The sequence below is a fragment of the Pistacia vera genome, unplaced genomic scaffold (genome assembly GCF_008641045.1).
Source record: "Pistacia vera cultivar Batoury unplaced genomic scaffold, PisVer_v2 Contig729, whole genome shotgun sequence".
Classification (NCBI taxonomy): domain Eukaryota; kingdom Viridiplantae; phylum Streptophyta; class Magnoliopsida; order Sapindales; family Anacardiaceae; genus Pistacia; species Pistacia vera.
In genome coordinates this window covers 206859-232539 of record NW_022196589.1, presented here as the reverse complement: position 1 = coordinate 232539, position 25681 = coordinate 206859, and the positions used below count along the sequence as shown (strand labels likewise).

The following is a 25681-nucleotide window of genomic DNA, read 5'->3' as shown; positions in this document are numbered from 1 at the left end:
AATCAATATTTTACATATAAATAAATTTTATTTGAAAGATGAATAATATACCGTTACGATGAGATTATATATGTGGTTATAGGATTATTTAATTTTTAAATTACACAGACAATGGTATTTTTAAAATAATTTGGTTAGAATGAAGATGAAAATTGTGCATATATCCAGCCATTAAAATGGTGCACCGTTCATTTGAAGAACAGGTCTCCCATTAAATTATATGGGAAATTAAATTTACACAGAACAATTACATTAAACATTACAGGTATACCTATGCTACTAGAACTAACCAAGATGAGCTACCTTTGTCAACATAAGGAAATGGAAGAAAATAGATGTCATATATATCAACCTCCCATTCTTTTGGATGGGCGAGAAAGCCGGTCATCAGATTGTTCCTTCGAATAATAGTCTGTTGAAGCCAGCAAATTCACCTGCAAAATTGCAACTTTGAAGTTTTAGACACTTATTCTGCTTCTGTTTATTCCTTCTCCTACACACATTCTATCTCTCCTTGTTTTCTTTTAAATATATCAAAGAAAGAAAATGAGCTGAAAGAAACAAGCAAAGCTGCTATACCTTGACAATTTCAGACTTTGAACTCGGACGTGTATAGGCTGCTAAGATACTCATGTTGAAATCCTGGACGCAAGATGTATAGAAATATCGAAAAACATATTAATCTCAAGCTTTTAACAGCACATGTATGCATAGACACCGGTGAAAATGCTTTTAAACATTAAAAGCTAAAATAATCCACATAAGTGGGTTGAATTCTAATGATTAAGCCACTACTTTCTGCACACATTAAAAACTTCAGTAATGTATAAAGAAACTGACTCGAAGCCTACTTTTTCTTCAAGCAAACACATTTTCTGATGAATCAAAATAAAGAAGATCATATAAGTTGATAACACAAAATGAAACAAAGCAAGCTGAATAAAGAAAAGATTTTACAATTTTTTATCAGTAAACTCCTACTATACTACACAGTACTTAAACATATACAATGCAAGCATAAATTTTCAACCTTATAAATGACTATCATTATATACAAATGGTACTACAAGAAAGCCGAAGAAAAGGTCTAAGCTAAACAGGATTTTTGAAAAAGATAAGTTCATTACACCTAGACTACCATAGGAAAGACTGGTTTTTGCTCCTTAAAAAGTAGAAATTGTTTTTACATAACTTAAAGATGGGAGACTCCCATCTGTCTTAATTGCCTGAACCACAGGCAAATAGGCTACTTGCTAAAGTGTTAATGTAAATGTCTTGAGGCTCCATTCAATGCCTCAAACAACATGCATCTAGATATACAATACAACTCTGACGTTTAACATAAATCACCTTTATGAAGAGATCAAGGAAACCAATAGAAATAGTAAGTCAATATTTACAGAAAGCAACATTTCATGAATATCCAGAGAAAGGAAATGAAGAAATGGAAATACCATTCATGGAAATGTCCATAATGTAAACATTATACTTGAAACATGAAAATAGCAAGAATTTAGAGCTGTTTTCCTAAGTCTAGCTCTACAAGTTATCAAAAATACACTGATTGTATTAGTAACAAATTACATTACTTACCCTAAAAGGATCACCCCTCAAAGATTGCACAAACATGGAAGTCCTTGGGGTTTTTCCCTGCATAAGAACAACACCAATTTAATTTCTCCTCCAACTAATAAAAAATTGTCATAATATATCCAGAAGACTATTTCTTCAAGGAGAGAGAACTTCTATATAAAGAGTAGGAAAAGTGTCAATCAATGTTAACTTATTCATGATAAACACAGACATTATGCATATAGGTGGTACGGAGAAGCTGCACCACCACAATAGTGATTTCCAGACTATTAAAAAAAAAAACAACATGCAAGCAAAGAGAAGTTTTGTATTTAATTGGAACAAACCTATGCACATTTATATTCAATCACAGAGCATTGTTTCATACATCACAAAATCTCAGAGTTGAAATATTATATGTAAATAAGAAGATAACAGCACCTCCAAAGATATATCCCTAAGACGCCTCCCAGTCTGAGCACAGCAAATACGGACTACATGTTCATCGCAACTCCCACTAACAATATAGTCCCTTCCATTCAGGTAATAGGAACGAGTATAATTCTGGGAGCTTCCAGTAGAAGCTATCTCAAAATTCAAGTGGACCCTCCCATCAACAGCGAGAAGCTGCCTAACCTGAAAATAGCAATATGTCTAACTCAAATTTTTTGACATATTCATTGTACAATAACATTCATATTTTCGTCACATCAAAATAAAAGAATCAAGCATGAACTGCCCGAAAAGAAATGAATGTTAAAGTGCGCTAAATGTCCAAAGAATCCCAAGCCTATAAAAATTAGTGATGAGGACACAATGCCACAAATACATTTTAGCGGCAATTACCCCTTAAATGGCATAGCATTATGTATTCCACCCTCCAAGAGGTAAGAAAAGTGTTCCAAAACTTTTAGAAGCTATACTCACACAAGAACTTTACTGTGCAGGTATCTTGTTGTATTATGTATTTCAAAACCCAGTATCATTTGTTAAAGCTCAAAAACTATAGCTGGGCTTTCGCTATCAATATAAGCTTTTTAGGTCAAATAGTTTTTTAATATGGTATCAAACCAGGTTGCCAAAGTGATTTTGTATTCAAGTTCCCCTATTGTTTTAAACAAACTATGATAACTTATGTTTGTATTTGATAGCTAGTTGTTGTGATGCTAGTTATTGTGATTATATTCGTGCTCAATCATCGTGCCTTGTATGTGAAGGAAGTGTTAGGGCTTAAATATTATTGTTAGGCTTACCTATAAACTTAAGCTTTTAGGTCATATGATTTAATATGTCATTGAGTGAGAATTCAGCACAGCAAGTACAACTAATCCCCAATGAAATAATGATCAATATTCAAATCCAAATTTGAGATGCAAAGAAAAGAATAAAAAGATTCCAAAGAAGAATTTCACAAGGAATAAGTTTTAGTTTTAGTTTTAGTTATTGGAACCAAAGGGTAATCATTTGTAAGATGATTAATCCAAATTTCATGATCAATCAGATGCAAAAACACTGTCAGGACCAATTGTTGCAAGGAGTGGACATCTTAGATGTCAAAATCTAGCCACAGCCCCCAAAATAAGTTGGCAATAAAGCACATGGAACACATTCACAATTCCACTCATACAATCAAGAAGTTGAAAAGTTACCTCATTGTCAACAGCTGAAACAAGAAGATAATGATCATCTGGAGAAAAGCAAACCATCACATTTCCTTGTGAGCTTGAAGCAGTATAGCAAGGCTGTACGGGTTTCTGCCTCAAGTCCCACAACTTGACATCCTGATCAAATGAAGATGTAGCAAATATCGATGGGGAATGGTTTGAAAACTTGACAACATTGATATGCTCTTGATGCATATCTGCGAAAACCTGCAACCGTCTTCCGGTAGTGATGTCATAGAGAGCTATATTTTTGGAATATCCACTAGCAAGAAATAGTTCATCCGTAGAGTTAACATGAACAGATGTCAATAGGTCAAATTCATCAAAGCTGACAGTACCAGCACCATAATGCGCATCTGCAACTGTTGGTGGCATATTCTTGATATCATACAACTTTAATGAGCCATTATCTGAACCAGCTATGAGCTAGAGGAGCAACAAGAGAGAGAGAGAGAGTCAGAAATTTCAAAGTCATTAAAATTAATAATGCAGAATCAAATACTCTAGAAACTCTTCGCTATATATATAGTGTGCAGTTTTCTTCGACAAACAACACTTTCTTACAGACAGTATTATGTTCATAGTCACTAACAAAAGAATACCACATATTCATACTTTTTTAATAATTTTCACATTCAGTCAAATGCGATTAGGATATTTATGATTCGGATTAGAAAACCATTGCAAATTAATCCCTTTGAATAATTTTTATAATACTCATACCTTGGAAGGATACTTCTTGAGCCAACAAAGTCCAAGCACACTATTCATATCCCCAAATGATGGAATATAACTAACAATCTTCTCATTTTCATGGTTGACTACAACTATTTCACCATCTAAGGTTCCAAAGACCATAAGGCGAGGAATACACGGATGGTACTCAAACTGCCTGGGACGAAAAATCCTATTTTCATCTCTGATATCATTGCCTGAAATGGAAAGTGTATGTATGAAAGGCCAAGCAGAAGATCCAACTTTGGCAGCACAGAGGGACCTGGTATAGGAATATTGAGATATTCCTGAAGGATATGATGACTTTTGCTTGGAAGTCCTAACATGAGAGTTACTAGCTCTTATTTCACGCTTCTGCAAGATACTAACAATACTCTCTTTATGCTTCCTTTTGTATGGTAGGTACTCAAAGTTCTGTGAAAACGTATTAGTAGCAGTTTCCCGGTCAATCTTTCTGATGGATAAGTTATCCAGAAATTTCAACTGTGCCAATGAAGCTATCATGAAATCCCTGTAATACTTCTCAAAGCATATTGGTGAAGCATTACAAGACAAATACTTCAATGAAACACCTGCAACATGCCTTGTCAAAACACCAGCTGAGACTTCTTCACTTTTATTCAACAATGTCTCGAGAGAAACCTGCAAAACCAAGTAGAACCAAAAAATATCAAAGAATTTTAATGTTAAGTGACATATGTAACAAACGTCAACAAATACTATAGAACAATCGATATGAATGGTAGGTAGGATTCAAAAGCACATAGAAATATAATTAACCCTTACTATGAAGTGAAAAGTGTTGAGTTATACAGAATCATGTTAGGATTAGAATGTTGAGTTGTACACTATCATCTTAGGATTAGGATCAAGATCACATTAGGGATAAGGATTAGATTTATTAGGAATATGATTATTTCATTTCCTTATTTCATGGATTACTAGGTGTATATATTGTTGTACATTATTTACAATGTATATCAAGAATTATCTATTTCACATGGTATCAGAGCAAAGAAATCAGAAACCCTAGAATTTTTTTTTCTCTCTTCTTCTTTTCTGTTTCAGCGATTTTTTTTCCAGTGAACTTTTCCGGCGAAGTTCAGGCAGCCTCCATCTGGTGTCGACTTTGAAATCCGAAAACACCAACCTATTCGTCTCTCTCTCGCCGTCAAACCCTCAAAAGATCATCGCCGTTCATTGTCCCACGCACCGATCGACTTTTTGGCAACTTCTTCTCCGATCTCCTTCTCCAGCAAGCGTGACATCTCACCGCCGACACCAGTAGCCTCAGACAACGCCAACGAGTATAACCTTGGGTCTCATCATTGCTAACGCCTGCCACGTCATCACCGTCGCCAAAACGTCCTCTGTCGACAAAAGTATTTTTTTGCTACTACCCAGATCAATTTCATCTCTATCATACATTGATCATGTCTACTGAAGGATCCAGCTCTAAATCAGGTTTTGTTTCATTCTTCTCTCTTCCTCCAATCCCAACTGAAAAATTAATAGGTAGCACTAATTTTTCCTCCTGGACCGCTTCTGTTGAATTATGGTGTATGGGAGAAGGCTCGGAGGATCATTGACTACTAAGGCTAAATATATCAAAGAAGATAAAGCAATTTGGGTAAAGACTGATGTTTTATTGTGTAGTTTATTATTGCAGATGATTGACCCTCCCCTTCACCCTTTTTATAAAATATACAAAACTTGTGTTGAGGTATGGCGTCAGGCCAAATTACTTTATACAAATAATATCCAGCGCTTATTTTCTGTTGTGTCCAGTATGGTTACTCTCAAACAACAAGATATGGGTATGTCAGACTTCCTTGGCAGGATGGCTTCTCTTAAGGCAAAATTTAATTTGTTATTGCCTGCTGGCAAGTCTGTAGCAGAAGATCTGGCCCAAAGAGAAAATTTTTTCATGGTTCTTACTCTTGCTGCTATCAGCCCAGATCTACTATACGAGATCAGACTCTGGCTAGTGCCACTGTGCCATCTCTTGATGGAGTGTTTGCTCGATTACTTCGTGTCTCCTCTCCGGGTGTTGTGACAGGATCTCCCTTGGTTGACTCTTCAGTTTTGGCTTCTCAAACTCAAAACACTTATAAACGAGATCAGGGAGACCGTGGTGGCAAAGGAGGTCGACCTAAGTGTAGCTACTGTAATCGATGGGGGCATACTAGGGAGAAATGGTACAAGTTGCATGGCCACCCTTCTCGGGCCGCTAATGTTGTTCAAACTGATTACTCTAATTTGCATTCAGAATCATCTAAGGGACACATTCAACAATCCTTGACTCTCACTGATGCTGATTATGAAGAGTATCTTAAGTATCAAACAAATAAGCAGTCTTCTTCATCTGTTGCCTCCATAGCTCACTCGAGTAATTCAGTTGCATGCCTCACTCAGTCTTCCCCTATAAAGCCTTGGGTACTTGATTCTGGTGCTTTTGATCATATTTCTGGCAACCCTCATTTACTTTCTCGTCTTACTATTGCTACATCTCTGTCTTCTGTCACTATGGCTAATAGGTCCAAAACAGTTGTTAAAGCAGTAGGCCGTGCACATCCGCTTCCATCCTTGGCCTTAGACTCTGTTCTTTATATTCCTAATTGTCCCTTTAATCTTATGTTTGTCAGTAAACTTACACGGTCTTTAAATTGTTCTATCACTTTTGATACTACTTCTGTTGTTATATAGGACTGAGACACGAGACGGATGATTGGCGCAGAACATGAGTCACAAGGCCTCTACCATTTCAATTTACCTTCTGCCCCTATTGCATGCACTATTTCGGAATCTCCGATTCTCCTTCATAATCGTTTGGGCCATCCTAGTTTATTGAAGCTTCAGAAGATGGTTCCAGGTCTATCTAATTTATCATCTTTTAATTGAGTCATGTCAGCTTGGGAAACATTCTTGCAGTTCTTTTCCCAAGCATGTCAATAAACGGGGTTGCGTCCCCTTTTGAGTTAGTTCATTCAGATGTGCGGGGTCCTTGTCGTGTTTTGTCTATTTTGGGTTTTCAGTATTTTATTACATTTATTGATGATTATTCTCGTTGCACCTGGTTATTTTTAATAAAAACTCGTTCTGAATTATTTTCAATATTTGAATCCTTTTGTGCTGAAATTAAGACTCAATTTAATACTACTATTCATGTGTTGTGGAGTGATAATGCTCGTGAATAGTTATCTGCCCCCTTTGCAAAATTCATGTCCTCCCAGAGAATCCTCCATCAATCATATTGTGCTTATACCCCACAACAAAATGGGGTTGCTGAGCGTAAGAATAGACATTGAAACTGTCTGCACTTTGCTTTTACACAATCAAGTTCCTTTCCAGTTTGGACAAACGCTGTGCTGACTGCTTGTTTCTTGATCAATCAGATGCCTTCTTCTGTCCTACAAAACAAGGTCCTTCATTTTGTTTTGTTCCCTGACCAGTCTTTATTCTCTGTTCCTCCCCGTGTCTTTGGTTGCACATGTTTTGTCCATGTCTTCTCCCCTGGTCAGGATAAAGTGTCTGCCAAGTCTATCAAATGTATTTTCCTGGGTTACTCGCATATTCAAAAAGCTTATGAGTGTTACTCTCCTACACTAAATCGATATTTCCTATCTGCTGATGTTACGTTTTTTGAGTCTTCTCCCTTCTTCTCTTCATCTCCACCAGACTGTGCCTCTATAACTGAGGTCCTCCCCGTACCTTACATTGCTCCCCTTTTTGGTCAATCATTTGAGTCTGCCCCTGTCTCATAGTGTTCTTAACCTATAGGAGAGTCCCCTCCTACAGATCATGCTCTTATTCCTCTTACAAATACTGACATTGTCCCTGACCCTGTTCTTGAGGCTCCTGTTATAGATCTTGCTCTAGATTACTCTCATGTCGCGGTCCTACCTCCTGATGATCAATTTCCTATTGCCATTCGTAAAGGCATATGGTCCACTCGCAACCCTCACTTGATTTATAATTTCTTTAGTTATCATCGATTATCTTCACCATATTTTGCTTTTGTGTCCACAATTTCTTCTGTGTCTGTTCCTTCCAATATTCATGAGGCGTTGATTGATCCTAGGTGGCGTCAAGCAATGATTGAAGAGATGACTGCTTTGCATAATAATAACACTTGGGAATTGGTACCTTTGCCTCCAAGGCAGTCGACTGTTGGTTGTCATTGGATTTATACTGTCAGAGTTGGTCCGGATGGACATGTTGATCGCTTAAAGTCTCGTTTGGTAGCCAAAGAGTACACTCAAGACTTATCGATTGGATTATTATGATACTCTTTCTCCTATGGCGAAGATGTCTTATGTCCACTTGTTCTTATCTATGGCTGCCATCCGACAGTCGCCTCTATACCAATTGGACATTAAGAATGCATTTCTGCATGGTGAGCTTCAAGAAGAGATATATATGGAGCAACCGCTTGGTTTTGTTGTTCAAAGGGAGTCTGCCTTAGTCTCTAAACTTCGTCACTCACAGTATGGCTTGAAGCAGTTTCCTCATGCCTGGTTTGGACGTTTCAATACTGTCATTCAAGAGTTTGGTATGGTGCGGTGTGAATTTGATCATTCAGTCTTCTATAAACATACATCACCAAAGCAATGCATTTATCTGAATGTCTATGTCGATGATATTGTCATTATAAGAAGTGATCAAGATGGTATTGAGCAATTGAAGAAACACTTGTTTAGCCACTTTCAGACCAAAGATTTAGGGCTACTTAGATACTTCCTTGGTATAGAAGTTGCTCAATGCAGCTCTAGTATTGTTATCTCTCAAAGAAAGTGAGAAACAAGGATGTCAGATTGTAGACCGATAAACTCTCCTATAGATCCTAATTCAAAGCTCTCACCTGGACAAGGGGAGCCTCTGGCTGATCCTGGACGATATCAAAGATTGGTTGATAAGCTTAATTATCTCACCATCACACAACCCCGATATATCCTTCTCTGTTAGTGTTGTTAGTCAGTTCTTATAGTCTCCATGTGATAACCATTGGGATACAGTTGTTCGAATTCTAAAGTGTATCAAGGGTGCACCCGACAAAGGTTTGTTATATGAAAACAGGGGTCATACACATGTTCTTGGGTATTCTAATGGTGATTAGGCAGGTGCTGCATCTGACAGACGCTCCACTTCATGTTTTTGTGTTCTTGTTGGCGGAAACCTTGTATCTTGGAAGAGTAAGAAGCAAGATGTTATTGCCAGATCGAGTGCAGAGGCAGAATACATGCAATGGCCTTAGCAACTTGTGAGCTCATTTGGTTGAAGAAACTAATTCAAGAGGTGAAATTTGCAGAAGTATCACAAATAAAGTTACTTTACAATAATCAAGCCGCTCTCCATATTGCCTCTAATCCGGTGTTTCACGAGAGGACTAAACATATAAAAATTGATTGTCATTTTATTCGAAAGCAAATTTTGTCCGGTTGTATTACCGCTAGACATGTCAGCTCAAACGACCAACTAGCGGATATTCTCACTAAATCACTCTAAGGGTCCTCGTGTTGGTTTTATTTGTAGCAAGCTTGATGCATATGATTTATATGCTTTATCTTGAGGGAGAATGTTGAGTTGTACAGAATCATGTTAGGATTAGAATGTTGAGTTTTACACTATCATCTTAGGATTAGGATCAAGATCACATTAGGGATAGGCTAAGATTTATTAGGAATAGGATTATTTCATTTCCTCATTTCATGGATTACTGAGTGTATATATTGTTGTACATTATTCACAATGAATATCAAGAATTATCTCTTCTAATTTCACAAAAAGCATAAAGAAATAGCATCAAAACCTAACACATTTTACAAAGGAAAACATTCTGGAGACACATGAAAACATTCTAGAGACATATATCACCTTGGTATGAACGGTGACCAAGAGAAATAACATAAAAACAAAAGAAATAAATAAATAATCACTTAAAATTAACATCAAACTTTGAGAAAGTGTAGTTTAAAGATATTAGATAGATGATCATTACTAGGCAACCATAATAATGCTTTCCAAATAAGACATTTACAAAAATAATAATAATAATAATAATAATAATAATAATAATAAATAAAAAAGATAGGAATAACTTTATTTTCTTTAGTAGCCAAATAATTGTCTCCAATTTGCTTGTCAATAACACTCGGGGCAGCTCTAAGTATAAAGTTTTCAATCACATAGCAAAGAAAAAAGAAAACTCAAGATACTAGTGGAAGAAGAAAAAAAACCATATAGTTTACCTCATTCCAAGGACCAATCTCTCCATCCATTTGAGGAGCTACATTCGAAAATAGGTCCATGTAATCATATTCGTGCTGCTGACTTGAGAAATCCATTTCACTATCATCTGATGAATCCTCTATCGAGATTTGAGTATCACGGTTAGTAACTACATTATTTAAAACTCCAATGGATGAACTACTGCTGAGATGAAAGAAATCAGTTTTGTCATCTTGATCAGTTGATCCAGAAGAATGAGTAGCATCATTGCAACAGAACCAATTTTGGAACCGAAGTTCCACCAGAGAAGGGAGTTTAGAAAGTGCTGCTACAGTCGTCCAGAGATTTGACACTCTTGTCTCACACATTGAAAGGCACATTAGATTGGGCATACAAGTGAAACAATCTTCTTTGAAACTAGAGAGTGAATTACTATAGTCAAGATTAAGAGTGTGTAATTGCATGAACTCGCCCATCATGTTCAGCTTTCGAAAATGCGAGGTCCTCAGGTCTAAAACTTGGCATGTCAAACCTCTCCGAGAAAGATCCCTGATGGTGAACCTCAAATTAGTGACAAGAAATAGTCAATGAGAATCATGATGCTTCATAATTTTTTTTGACATGAACTATTTCTCCCAGTGAAAAATGCAACAACAAAAGATGTTGCATAATACATAAGATGAAAAGGAGAGAAATCAAAGGAAATTCCAGTCCACCCAAAACACATATAAATATCTGCAATAGTAAGCAGAAGCTACAGTATCAGAAGTAAGCTTGATAAAAGAAATTTAATTCTTTTTTGGCTGCTTCATTTTTTATGAAGATCTCCACTGTAACTGTTCTGATTGATTCCAATTCAAAAATGATTCAACATTACGTAGCCATATGGCAGAAACAAGTAATGTGAACATTTGAAATGTCCGTAACCCTTCAAAACAACTTAAGTGACAGATAAAATCATCAATAAAACATATCAAATGCCATAACTACAAGATGGTATAGACATGGTTAGCTTGGTAAGTCACCTACTAATTGGCTTACATGGTAAGTCTGCCCATTATAAACTTAAGGCTCCAGTATCACTGGAAAATGAATCTTGTAGCTGTTATTTTTAAGTCAATGAAATATATGCAATTATGATTTAAAATATCTGTTGATTTAACATATGAATTCCATTGATTGATCAAAGCGCTCTCAACCAACACTTTCAGATGTTCTGCTAGTGCTGAACTTGTGCTAATATTAAGCAAAAGAAGTTCAGATTAAATAGTTGGTGGTAAGGACATTGTGAGCTGCGAGTTTGTATGCTTAAATTCAGGCAAAAACTCCCCAATAGTTATTATAAATGATGGAATAGTAATGGATGCAATACCGCAAGAACTCCTTCTCAAATGAGGTATCCTGAAGATCAACTGATCGAAGCTTTTGACCAATAGCACGCATCAGAGCCAAAGCATATTCTCCACTCAACACACATGCTGATCCACCACGTATGTCGACAGCCTCAATCTCAGACTCACTAATTTCAAGGCACACTTCAAGAAGTGGATTGAAATCAATATCCTTCAAGTATTCCAATAGAATCTCTAGGGTACATGATTCTCGCCGAGCCTTTCTAACATCAGCCTGAACCAAAAAGATTCAACTAAATGTTTCCATCAACAATAAACCATAACAAAGAAAGTATTATACAACGTAACAACTTCCATGCAGAATTTCCTTAACGAAAAAATAAAGGGAAATTCGACCGTATTGGAAAAAGCTTTTGATAAAAAATAAAATAATTCCCATCCGTGATAAAATCTCAGGAGATGATACCATTTCAAACATCATGAAATGAGCCATAAATAACTAATTAATGAAATACAACAAAGTCCACGTGGCCCAAACCGTAATCAATACAGACCTTGAAGAGACCAGACAAAATTGCAGGATTTGGTAATACATCAAGTCTACTGCAGGAATCAATATACCTGAAACCAAACCCATAAATTAGATAACTAGAAAGCAAAAATCAAGTATATATTTAGTAAAGAGTAAATTCTTTGTTTTTAAAATATGCACTAATTTAAGTGCAATAGATCATAAAACTCCAGCATGCAAAAACCTTAACCATCACTGGAGTACAGTAACCAAGTTGCCAAACAGACCCCTAACTCTAACCTCATTCACAATCCAGGTTCCAAAATTTATACCTACGAGTAGTCTAAACCTTAGAATACTAAGAATTAAATAAAAATTATAAATTGAACCAACTAAACCATAATCTGAGCTCAAAATAAGGTTCCAGAATTTATAGAAAAGCGGAAAAATGTATTAAAATTAGATGAAATTAGAACCTTTCTTCCAAGGTCTGAACATCGGTGGCCATGTGAAGAAACTCCGATCCGAACCTTATCGGCGATACTTGGGGAATATGGATTTGTTGTGAGTAAGGCGGATGAATTGATGGATGGATGAGTAATAACTAATAAGCATGAAGAGAAATGCATACGTGTAATTTGTAAGTGTAATGTGCTGCGTCAGTGTGCAGATAGATGCTGGTGAGACTGAGAGTAGCTGCCTGTGATTGGTTGAGAAATTTGGGTAACCAATCACATTTATTTATTTATTTATTTTTATTGTTTTGATTTTACAATTTAAATCTCAAGTTATTATTTAACTTTTTTGAGGAAGGTATGAAGTTTTGCTTGGGAGTTTCATGGTAGCGATTATGAGGGTAAATTATCGTAATGGTTTTAAAGGGTTTTTAGTAGCGATTTTTAAAACATCCAACCTGTACTTGGGAGTTTATTTTCTAACGGTTCTAATAATTTTTTAAAATGATAAATTTACATATATGCCCATAAAAATACCCCAACTATAACAAGTATTTGGGAGTTTTTTTTTTTTAATTATAAGATAAGAGTTCTTTATTTGTTTTCTACTTATTAGTATTTTATAACTTCAAATATGATAAAGTCTTCTTATATTTCTTCATCATTGTTTGTAGCATCTGGAATGATTGAAAAAATGTATCTTCACTTGAATCACTTCTCCAAGAAAGCATCTAGAAATGAAATTTTAATAATTTTTTTTTTTTTTTATGATTGCTTAAAATTATTTTATATTTAATATGGTTAAAGATGTGCATAATATGGTTAAATTTATTTATTTTTTGGATATAATTAGGTTAGTTTTATAGTAGATAGGGTATTTGTGGAATAAAATTTTACAACAAACCAAAACATTGTAATGACTGCTTAATACTAGGATACTCATAGAAATACATCAATAAAATACATGTATTGTGCTAAATGTAATTGGGCCCGAAAAAGTTTCTTTTATTACATATAAACATTCTTTATACAAACTAGAATATCATTTACAAAATGCTATTAAAATAGTGGACAGTGTAGCTATTGCTCCTTGCTTGCTGGCGCCCATCCAACTGCGTTCTCACCTAGATCCTGCAACCACAAAGAAAAACAACGGGGTGAGCACAAAATAATGCTCAGTAAGTAAATCCTCTACTCGACTGTCCCTGTAACTCTTTCTCTTAATTCTTTCCTTACACTTTTTCTCATCTCATTTATTTTCTCTTTCACATAGCTCTCTTACTTAACTTCTGCTATATGTCACGGCCTCATCTTACAGGAGGCACAGCCAGGTGGAGTTCACACAGCACCAACCCACTCTTCGTGACTTTACTCGTTCTCTATTTGTTCTTTCTCATGTTTACTCATTCTTTCTCACTTGATGTCATGGCCTCATCTTACCGGAGGCATAGCCGGGTGGAGTTCACAAAGCATCATCCCACTCTTCGTGACTGTCGGGTGGAGATCACAAAGCACCAACCCGCTTTTCGTAACTACCGGGTGGAGATCACAAAGCACTAACCCGTTTTTAGTGTTTTTCTCATTCTCTCTACTCTTAGGGTAGTTCATACACAAAGTTCTCTACTCTTTCTTAAGCCATTTCTCAATGCACAATTAATGCATATGGATGGTTCTTCTCCACTAATGCACTCATGAAATGCCAACATGCAATGTTGCAAGAATTAAGGTTTACTACTTATGATTCTCTTAGGCATTTCATCAAACAACTAATGTGCATACATAAACTCTACTTTATCTATAGCTCTATCCCTCTTTTGAAACATCCAAAATGGGAGAAAACTCCCTCACCAAGCTATAATTCCTGTCATAACATAACACTTCTAAAGAGATTTCTCAATCTCTTCCAATTTCATCTTAAACTACATTCTCATCACACATCACACTTCTCATAATTGAATTGTATTTAACAACCACAAAGCAATTATTCATCTCCATCTCAATTCTCAATAACATATCATCTAACAAGCATACACAATTTCTACTAAATCTCTACTCAAAAGAGTTCTCAAATATCAACTTGGATTGGGATTTACTTACCTTGTAAGGGAGAGATCTCACTAGCACTTTCCTTTCCTTTAGATTGCTTGTCTCTTCTCTACCCTTTAAACAATAACACCATCAGACTTCAATATACAATATTTGCAAAACTTCACATCTCAAGCAAGAATCCATACCTTAGGATGCCTTAGATTAATTTTCTACCCCAAACTACTCAAAAAACCCTCTACAATTCTTGAAAGGTTGAAGGGAAAGTTGAGAGGAAATAGAGAATGGAAGAGGCGGTGGAAGATGAAGAATGAAGGGTTTACTAAACTTAAACCCTTTTTAGCTCAAAATATCTTTATTCATTCCCATACTGCCCTTGCTCTTTCTTGAAAATTCTATCCTTGTCCTTTAATTCATTACAATCACACCCCCACTCTAACATATTCTCCATAAAATTTTCTTACAATTCACTCCCCACTTTTCCTACTAATTAGGGGTAGAATGGTTATTTTGCCCCTATGGAAGAATATCTAAAAACTTCATTAAACTTTTCAACTGGCCCGTCGCCGCGGCGAAGAACTTTCCATCGCCCCAGTGAAAAATGATAGAACCGACACTGCAATTACAAAGCCAACGTCGCCGCAGCGAAGAACGAAATTCCAAAATTCGCCAAAACTCAACCAAAATCAAGGCAAACACTCAACCAATGGCCAACCAACCAAAATAACAACATGCAAGCTCAAAAGAGAACACATCAACAAACATTCAAGCATACAACATAATTTACTACGTACCTCAAGTGGGGCGTTACAAACATCCTGATTTGGGGTGTTTTATAAACCCTTCAAAAATACATTATACTAGTTCTGAGGGATTTTTGAGCCAGTCAAAATCAATGCATAAAAAATATGGCAAGTAATGGTTTTAAAACACCTCAAAACCAGTCTAATTAAAAACTCTTCAAAACTAATAGAAATAAAAAAACTCCCAAGCAGACCCTAAAAGGGACTACTCACAAAAAAGTGCAGAGAAAAAGAAAGAAGGAAAATCACATAAACCTACTTCACTATTACAAACTAACAAAGATATACCCATCCGTTTGTAGTCAACAGTTAAAATAAACAGAACAAGGGTATAAGAGTCTTTCAAAATTATTTCTTTTTGGAAACCCAAAATTAGCCCCAATTAATCCAACAAACCTTAAGCCACCTTTACTATAGCTTTAAAAACCCCAAATCATTCTTCCTTAAAAAAAAAAAAATTAAAAAATTAAAAAAAAATTCTTTTCTCAAATTAAAAGATAAAACAAAACAAAAGTTAAAGAAAAATAAAATAAACGAAAGATTGAAAGTTCAGTATGTCACAGTCACTTGAGTACATTAGATTGTCTGGTCAAGTTATGACGGAACTAGATAGACAACAACATTCTTCCCTCTAGTAGTTGGCAACAAAATCTTCGACCACCACATCCTTCCTTTGATTTGAAACGTGTTGCTTTAGGGATTGGTTTGGAATATAGGGAGATTGGCTTTTTTGGGATTCGTTTGGTTTTAATATATAGGTTTTTGCAATTATGTTAACTAAAAAATTTTGCCAAATGGTTTTGTACTTGATTTATTAGTAGGCTAGGATCCAGTCACCTTATGTTCAGTATTAATGAGATTGATATTTTAGTAATTATAACAAAATTTAACTTTTTTATAAACGGAGGAGGTTTTGTTAGTGTTTGAACTTTTGTTAGGCTGCAATTAGAGGAGGTTTATGTAATTTTATTATTATTAATTTTTTTTTAAGTTTATGATATTTATTAGCAGGGCAAGTCACACATACAAAGGAGAATATAAAGATTTTTATTTAAGTAATTGGCCTGACTGTTATATTGCCGAGTCATTCAATCTCATTTATTATGTATTCATTAAGTTGGCTTTTTATAATAATTCATCCAATTATTTACCAACACATCACTCTATATGCACAGTTAATAAATATAATATTAGAATATAACTACACTTATATAGACGTTATACATAATTTTTCATATAAAATAATGTGTCAAAATATTGACAAATTTTTATATTAATTCATCAAATCATATTTTGGTACGTCACTTTATATGAAAAATTTTGTATTGAGTTTTTTTAAGTATAATATTACTTATAGTACAGGGCAAAAACCATAAATTTCATAAATTATCATGAGAAGGAAAATTTGGATTTGTAATTAAGTTAAATGTTGTTTCTTGGTATGGAAAAATAGCCATTATAATAGTAAATATTTCATCAATAAAGGAGGGGCATTTGCATATGAGTGCATACGAATATGCCTTCCGTTTTGAATGATCTTGACATAATAATAAAATATATATAAATGGGTTTTTTTTTTTTTTTTTTTTTCTAATGAAGGGGAGAGTCCGGATCAGTTTACGCACAGGTAGGGGTGTCAGCCGAGCCACTCGCGAGTCAGGTCAGCTTGGCTTTTTAAATACTTGAAATCGGCTTGAGTTAAATCGAGTCAAGCCAACTCGAGTAAGACTCGAATAAGGTACCGAGCCGAGTTCGAGTCTACCTCAACTCGGCTCAATTCGATTTGCAAGTCAATAGTGGCTCGTTTAAGGTTTTTCTACAAAAAAAAATACAAGTTTTAGGTCTGTCTTGTAATTTGACATGCAAAAGGTTTAAAAAATTGCAAATTAACCCTTTAACCCCAATTAACCCAAATCGCATAAACAATTTCCCGAAAATCATAAACCCTATTTTCATACTATTAATCATTGCTTATGTTGTGCAATTTGTTGGTGTATTTTGATGTGATTTATGTTGATTTGAATGTAAATTTACCAAAATTTGATCTAATTTGTGTAAAACAAGACTGCAAGTTATATAAAAAAACAGTCAAATGAATCGTAATAGAGCCATAATCGAGCTCGCGTTAATCGAGTCATAATCAAGCTTTTCGAGTTGAGTCAAATGAGCTCGAGTCGAGTCACGAGTCGGCTCGATTATAAATGAGTCGAGTCACGAGTCGATTTTTCCTGACTCAATTGACTCATGACTAGACTCGAGCTCGTCTAATGCTTAATCGAGTCAAGCTCGTTTAAGATGATACTCGGCTCGACTTGGCACGTTTACATACCTACTCATAGCTCAACTAATCCTCTGAGACTCTACAACTATCAGTCGAGTAAGAACTCTAATGGTTACCCTTATTAGCAATCGAAGAGAAACTCGAAGTCAGGACCTCTTGAATAATACACTTAAAAATCTCTATCGAACCACTCGACTACCCAAAGATAGTTATGGTTTTCTTATTATCTTATAGATTTTTACAAGGAAAATCATTAACCGTTTAAAATTTTATATCTTAAACTGGATTGGCAAGTTGTGAAAGGCAGCCAAACGTCTCAAGTCAAGTGTGTGTAATTAGAATCTTATCCAATTTATTGGGCCACTCATTCCATGTTAGAAGCCCAGTTATGACCAATAAAACAATGTGCTTCAACTTTTCCTCTGTGTGTGATTAGAATTTAATCCAATTTAGGCGAGTCATTCTACGTTAGAAGCCCAGTTCTGAACAGGAAAACACTGTGCGTCAACTTCTCGTCTTCTCTTCTGTGGGCTGGTTACAGGTTTTTTCAGGATTATTTGGTCAGTTTCAAGAAAATGAATTTGAATAAGAATACTATATCATATCACATTTAACATTAAACTACTTAATTTACATACATATAAAGGGTGTGATCTTTAATGAACTTTTTTGTATTTTTTTTAATATTGAAAATTATTTGAGAAAGGTAAAAATAAAAACGTGTTCAGTATGTTTGTTTGAAAACGGTATTTAAAGACACAAAAAATAAAAACGCGTTATACATGTTTGTTTAATAGCAAAAAAATATATGGTCAAAATTACAAAATTTATCACATACACAACCGATAAAAATCTTTCAAAATTATTATTTATTTTGGTCGTCTAGAAGAACTTGTCTCAAATGCGTCAATTTTTTATTTTCATTTGCAACTTTAAAATAAAAATATTGATTTAAAACAAAATTTATGGTTTATGACAGAGGACACAATATATATAAAAAAAATTCCCATTCTTGAGTTGGATTCCTTTCCTAGGTCATTCTTCCTCTTGACCCAACTACATTAATTTTAATTTGGGCCTGAGCCCAAATAGCATGAACAAAATCGGGACCCTTTAGATATAAAATTGTGATTAAATAATAAGTTGTGGACATTAATTATGAAAATTAGTAAGAATTTATTTCTTGTATCACTGACAACCCATTGAGCCATCGATGCTGCATATTAAAAAGAAAGAAAAATACCAATAAGAGGAACCTAAATGGGGTAACTTATATATATATATATATGTGTGTGTGTGTGTGTGGCTTTAGGCCCTTTGAACACTGTAGAAGTCCAATGTTCTAAGTAAGCCACAAATGTAATAGATGGTCCCAAGGTAATTTAACCTAAGAACTTAATAAAGAGATCAAACTTTTTTGACTACCAAATTAACCCTTTGGGATTTAGAGCTCATATTGTTGAATAACAATATTATTAATTCATAATTTGATTGTGATTTAATTTGGTCATCATTTACATTTTATTAATTTATTTATATGCATGGACTATGGTATTACCGTATTAGTGTGGTCCTCTTTTGTTTTGTGGACACTCTTAATTCATCCAAACATAATTTTCAATGACATTCAAATTGTTGGTAGGTACAATAAAAGACTTCCCACTTAAACAAATACTAATTCAAATTTACATAGAAATGCATTCAAAAATAAACTTCAATTATGTGTTTACATTTTCCAAACACAAAGTCAAAATTGGCTCCACATGAGACATGACAAATCAAATATATACACATAGAATTAACAAATGTAAATATCAATAAAGCAGCCTTAGGCACACAAAGTTGAAGTAGAATGAAAAGGTTTCCATTCTAATTATTTTAACCTTTGCTTCTTTAATCAATCGGATAATAACAATTTCATCCTCGAGGATTGGTCTAATATTTAGTCTTGTTAATTTTTTTTACTGACATCATGGCCCCTATAGTATCAGTTTATCTTGGTCCTTGATGTTTGCTAATGATAGAGACCAAATCGTTACTAATAAGGATAGCGTTACTAAAAAATTATACAAGACAAAAAAGTTACTTAAGCGAATCCTTAAGGATGAAACAGTAGGAGTGGGCAGATCTAGGTATCCGCCCAAATTCAAAAGAACCAAAACCAAAACCTAAAACATTGGTTCTGGTTTCAAGTACCCGGGTTAATTTTAATTACCCTATACTGTTAAAAAAAAATGACAAATAAACCCTTTAAAAATTATAAATACACCCTCAAAAATTCACAAAAATTATAATTTAATCACAATTCCTACCCAGGTACCTGGATCTCAGTTCCAATTCTTGTAGGGGTGGAATCAGAATCGATCGGTTCTTGATTTCTAAGACTGGAACCTATCCTGTGAGGGCCAGTTTCGGGTAGAAACTATAACCTAAACCTTTTGTACTCACCAATTCTGGTTCCAATTGGTTCTTTTGCACACCCTTATTTTATAGGTTTAAAACATTGCTAAGAAATTATATAAGACTAAAATGTAGTTAAGCCAAACCTTATGGATGAAATTGCTACTTTTCCTTCATATTTAGTCTCACCAACTTGTTCCTTGTTATTCTTCTCTTTTCAAAAGAGAGTATAAAGCTAACCTAATTATCAAATTAAAGATACCGGTCACATTGGATCCCATATTGAGAGGGAAAAAAGGTTGGATATGTGGTTTATAAGGGCTTGGGCACCCTCTTTTGACAAGCTAGTTTTCTTAAAAAAGTTATACCTAAGCCCATAAAAAGACGACTACCCAGCCCAATTCTACAAAAGCCCATTGCCTAATTTCTATCAATTTGGGAGTAGATTTCTATCAAATAGTATTAGAGCAGACCTCACCTTCCAAACTCACGTAGCAGGGCCTAATGGGCCCCTTGAGGGGCCGAGAAGGAGACTTACCGACAGGCTTCTAGGCAACGGAAGACCTGAAGGGAGAGTAGCAAGGGCTGATGAAGGTGGGGTAGCCGATGAGGGTGGGCGCTCTTTGGAAAGAAGACCAATGAAGGCGTTGGGTCTTGAAGCATGGGGGACTGTTAGGTCCTACATTAAGAGGGAAAAGGGGTGGCCATATATATATATATATTAACAAGGAAAATCGTTAACTGTTTGAAATTTTATATCTTAAATTGGATTGGCAGTTGTAAAAGGCAGCCAAATGTCTCAACTCAAATGTGCGTGATTAGAATTAATCCAATTTATTGGGCCAGTCATTCCATGTTAGAAGCCCAGTTCTGATCAACAGTGTGCTTCAACTTCTCGTCTCGTCTTCTGTGGGGTGATTACATCTTTTTGCAGAATTATTTGGTCAGTTTTAAGAAAATGAATTTGAATAAGAATAATACTTTGCATATCATATCACATTTACATTAAACTATTGAATTTACATAGATATAAATGGTGTGATCTTTTATGAATTTTTTGCATCTTATATATATATGGTTTTCTTATTATCTTATAGATTTTTGACAAGGCAAATCGTTAACCGTTTGAAATTTTGTATCTTAAACTGGATTGGTAAGTTGTAAAAGGCAGCCGAATGTCTCAACTCAAATGTGCGTGATTAGAATTAATCCAATTTATTGGGCTAGTCATTCCATGTTAGAAGCCCAGTTTTTATGAATTTTTTGTATTCATTTTGTGTTTTTTTAATATTGAAAATGATTTAAAAACGTAAAAATAAAAACCCATTCGGTTTGTTTGCCTAGAAATGGTATTTAAAAACGCAAAAAAATTAAAATGTGTTATGTGAGTTTGTGTAATAGCAAATATATATATGATAAACATACAAAATTTATCAGATACACAACCGATAAAACTCTTCCAAAATTACTATTTATTTTGGTTGTCTCGAATAACTTGTCTCAAATGCGTCATTTTTTAATTTTCACTTGCAACTTAAAAATAAAAATATTGATTTAAAACAAAATTTATGCTTTATGACAGAGGAAAGAGAACACATTAAATTTTTATTTAGTCTCATCGGACCCCTTGTTTTAGGTGTTTTTTGATTTCATATTGTTGCAAAATTGTAAAGAAATAATTTTCTCACATTTTTTCAAACATAAAAAATGAAAAGGGTAGATGGAGTTTATAATCGAACGGGCTCATACTTGTTCTACAAGGTAACCTTTCGATATATACAATTATAAGTCAATGTCCATTATAACTTTATGATGACAATGTTTATATATCAAGAAAAAACGAGAACAATAAGAATATATGTACATATTTTATTTTTTTTTGGGATAAGGGAGGGTGTTTGGATCAACTTGCGCGTACCTCAATTAATTCTCAAGAGACCTGGAATTGTTGGCCAGATAAGAGCTCTAGTGACTACCCTTATTAGTGCCTAAAGAGACGTAAACTTAGATGCTCATGAAACCTCTTTTTGCTTTTTTACCATCAAGTCACCCAATGGTGGTTTACAATAAATTTTTTTCTCATTCCTTTTGGTCTTTACTCTTTGGGTGCGTTTGGTTCAGAGAATGTTTAATTACTACTGGTAAGTTAGATTACCTTGAAGATTACTGAGAATCTTTAGAAAAATGTGTTTGGTTAGTTGGAATAAGTTAGTGGGTATGTTATATTAATATGTTTGGTTGGAAGGAAGAAATTGGTGAGTATGTTATTTAAATTACTAAATTATCTTCTTTTAAAATATTATTATAATTATTAATTTTTGAATAATTTCTTTTAACCCCCAACATTTCAGATTTAGCTAAAACACCTCAGCTTATATAAAAACTTTAATTTATAACAAAATAACACCCACCACCCCAAGCCATTGCCAACCACCACCAGCTGCCACCAGAAAGTCGTCGAAGTTGCTAAAAATAGTCGAGAGTCGCTGGGAAGCTCCAGGAGGCTCCGCTATGGCCGTTTCTAGCCATATTGATGGCCGAAAACCGCCATATCAGAGTAGATCTGATAAAAAATGGCCAAATCCTGGAGCTTCCAAACGACTCTCGTCCATTTTTAGCGACTCCAGAGACTCTCCGACGGTGGTTGGTGAGTTGTTGGCGATCGTGGCTGGGTGATGGTGATGGTCTGTAATTTGTTTTAAATATAAGGGCATTATTGTAAAAAAACTTAATTAAACAAGGGTAAAATTGTAATTGTGGATTAATGTAAATTGATTTTAAAATAAGGCCATTATTGTCCAAATTTTTTATTAATAAATAATAAAATTGCAATAAAAATAACATAACCAAATAATCTTACAATAAGGGATAAAATCAGATTACCTCCTATATTACCACCAGTAACTGCTAGTGGTATTAAAAAATTATCGGAATCTTATATTGTTTGACAATCAAATGTAATAATCAAATAATATAAAATGATATAACCCCCAACCAAACGCCCCTTTAGGCTTTATTTTCCCTTTCCTGATCATTCTTTCTCTTGATCCAACTCCATGAATTTTGATTTGGGCCTTAGCCAAATATCCAGAACAAAATCCGGATCCATTAGATATGAAATTGTGATTAAATAATTAGATGTGGACATTAATTATGAAAATTAATTAAGAATTTATTACTTATAATCACTGACAACAATTGAGCCATTGATGTATCATCAATTTTTATTTTTTATTTTTATTAAGAAGAAAGAAAAACACTAATAAGCGGAGCCTAAATGAGGGGACCTCAAATATAATCCATAATTAGATACTCATAGCTCCGCAATCTGCAGTTGTCATTTTTTTAAACAAGATTCTCTGGATTTGGAAATAGAAGCCCATATTGTTTTTTTGATAATCGAGGTGTCTAGGTCAGCTTGCGCGTGCCTCGACTAATCCCTGAGACCTATGGAATACCTTACAAACCTAATATTCTAAAATAAGTTACAAATGTTATAGGTAAACCCAAGGTTTAGACCTAGAAAGTCCATAAAGAGAGCAAACCTTCTTGACAACCGTTTAATAGTTTGACAACTGTTTGGTAACAATGAATAACAGTATTATTAATTCATAATTTGACATCCATTTAATTTGTTCATCATTTATTTATTTATATGCGTAGACTATGGTATTAGTGTGGTCCTCTTTTGTTTTGTGGACACTGTCAATTCATCCAAACATAATTTTCAATGTCATTCAAATTGTTGGTAGGTACAATAAAAACTTCCCACTTAAACAAATACTAATTCAAATTTTCATAGAAATGCATTCAAAAATAAACTTCAACTATGTGTTTACATTTTGTCATTTTCCAAACACAAAGTCAAAATTGGCTCCACATGAGACATGACAAATCAAATATATACACGTAAAATTAACAAATCTAAATAGTCAATAAAGCAGCCTTAGGCACACAAAGTTGAAGTATAATGGAAAGGTTTCCATTCTAATTATTTTAACCTTTGCTTCTTTAATCAATCGGATAATAACAATTTTGTCCTCAAGGTTTGCTCTAAGTGCTTTAGTCTTATAAAATTTTGTTACTAACATTATGGTCCCTATCAGTTTACCCCAGTCCCTGATTTTTGCTAATGATAGAGACCAAATATTTACTAGTAAGGATTAAATCGCTGCTAAGAAAATCTATAAGACTAAAAGTACTTAAGCTAAACCTTATGGATGAAGTTGTTACTTTTTCCTTAATATTTAGTCTCACTGTTGTAGATTTGATGGCTTCAACTTGTTCCTTATAATTCTTCTCTTTTCAAAAGAAAGTATAAAGTTAACCTAATTATCAAATTAAAGATATGGGTCACCTAGCTTTTTCCATGAACCTGTCCCATCTCTCTTTCCCCTACATCTCAAATTTCTAATTTTTTATTTTAAAAATTCAAAATTTTGAGGAAATCCCATTTTTTGAAATCTAAAAATCTAAGTATAAATTGAAAATTAAATATGACTTTAATAAAGTGATTTATTTTAGTAGTATCCAAAGATACAGTATAATTCCATAATTAGTTAAAGTGTTAATATAGTATTGCACGTGGCTTGGACGCGTAAAGAGGAAGGCTGTTTGAGGAATGAGGAGAGGACTGACTCACTGTATTGCTTTAATCTTTATGCCTTCTGATTTACTTAAATAAATAAAAAAGGAAACACGTTATAACATGGACTTTACCTTAATGAGGTCAGAAAGGAAACATAATAATATCAAATCGGAAATTATTTTTTAATTTAGTAGTTGAAGAACATAGTGGCAACACATTCCCTAGTAGTAAAATATTTCTCATAATTAAATTAATTTTTAATTTTTTACGTGTATTTAAAATCTTCGATATTAAGTGCATGCTTCTTACAAAAGATTAATGTTCTCGGATTGTTTAATTTGAGCCACATCCAAGCTTTTCACAAACCATCAATCACCCCTAAAAGAATATAATTAGGGTTCACATTAATCCCCTGAAGTTTAAAAAATAACATAAATCCCCTAGTTATTAAGTTTTAGATAGGGGTAGGCAGGTTCGAGTACACGCCCAAATTCAAAAGAACCATAACCTGAATGAAATATAGGTTCCAGTTCTAGATACTTAGGTTAATTTTAGTTATTCCCTACTTTTAAAAAAATAACAAATAAACCCTCTAAAAATTATAGTACACCCCCAATAGTTAACAAAAAATATAATTTAGTCTCAGTTCCTATCTGGATTTCAGTTCCAGTTTTGGTTCCTATAAGGGTGAAGCCGAAACCGACCAATTCCTAATTTTTAGAACGAAAACCTACCCTGTGAGGGTCGGTTTCGATCAGTTCTTTTGTATACCCATAGTTTTAGATGTTAAAATAAAAATAAGAGGGTAATTTGGTTATATTTACTAACTCATAAAAGAGTAAATTTTAAACATGCATTAACAATTCATTAACCTTAGGGGAATATTTGTTATTTCATAAATCTTAAGGGGATTGTTGGATTATAACACACTTTAGGGGGGGTTTATTTTTAACCAATATAATTGTTCAAAAATCTTGTATTTTATTGAATAATTATAAGGAAAATATAGTTTCAAAAAGCTTAAGCAGGCTTCAAATTAAATAATA

General features: G+C 34.1%; 1 protein-coding gene and 1 long non-coding RNA gene across 2 annotated transcripts; both read right to left on the bottom strand.

Annotated features, from left to right (window-relative positions):
• Positions 1-191: 191 nt before the first annotated feature.
• On the bottom strand, positions 192-11642 carry LOC116114963. Its single transcript, XM_031401099.1, has 8 exons — positions 11572-11642; positions 10220-10760; positions 3960-4613; positions 3222-3662; positions 2014-2208; positions 1594-1650; positions 580-642; positions 192-434 (listed from the first exon to the last, which is right to left on the bottom strand). Exons 1-8 carry the CDS (start codon positions 11640-11642, stop codon positions 348-350), a joined length of 2109 nt encoding a protein of 702 aa, XP_031256959.1. The 3' UTR covers positions 192-347.
• Positions 11643-11734: 92 nt separating this feature from the next.
• On the bottom strand, positions 11735-12612 carry LOC116114978. Its single transcript, XR_004125608.1, has 3 exons — positions 12539-12612; positions 12106-12172; positions 11735-11825 (listed from the first exon to the last, which is right to left on the bottom strand). It is a non-coding gene; the product is annotated as an uncharacterized LOC116114978 (long non-coding RNA).
• Positions 12613-25681: the final 13069 nt, after the last annotated feature.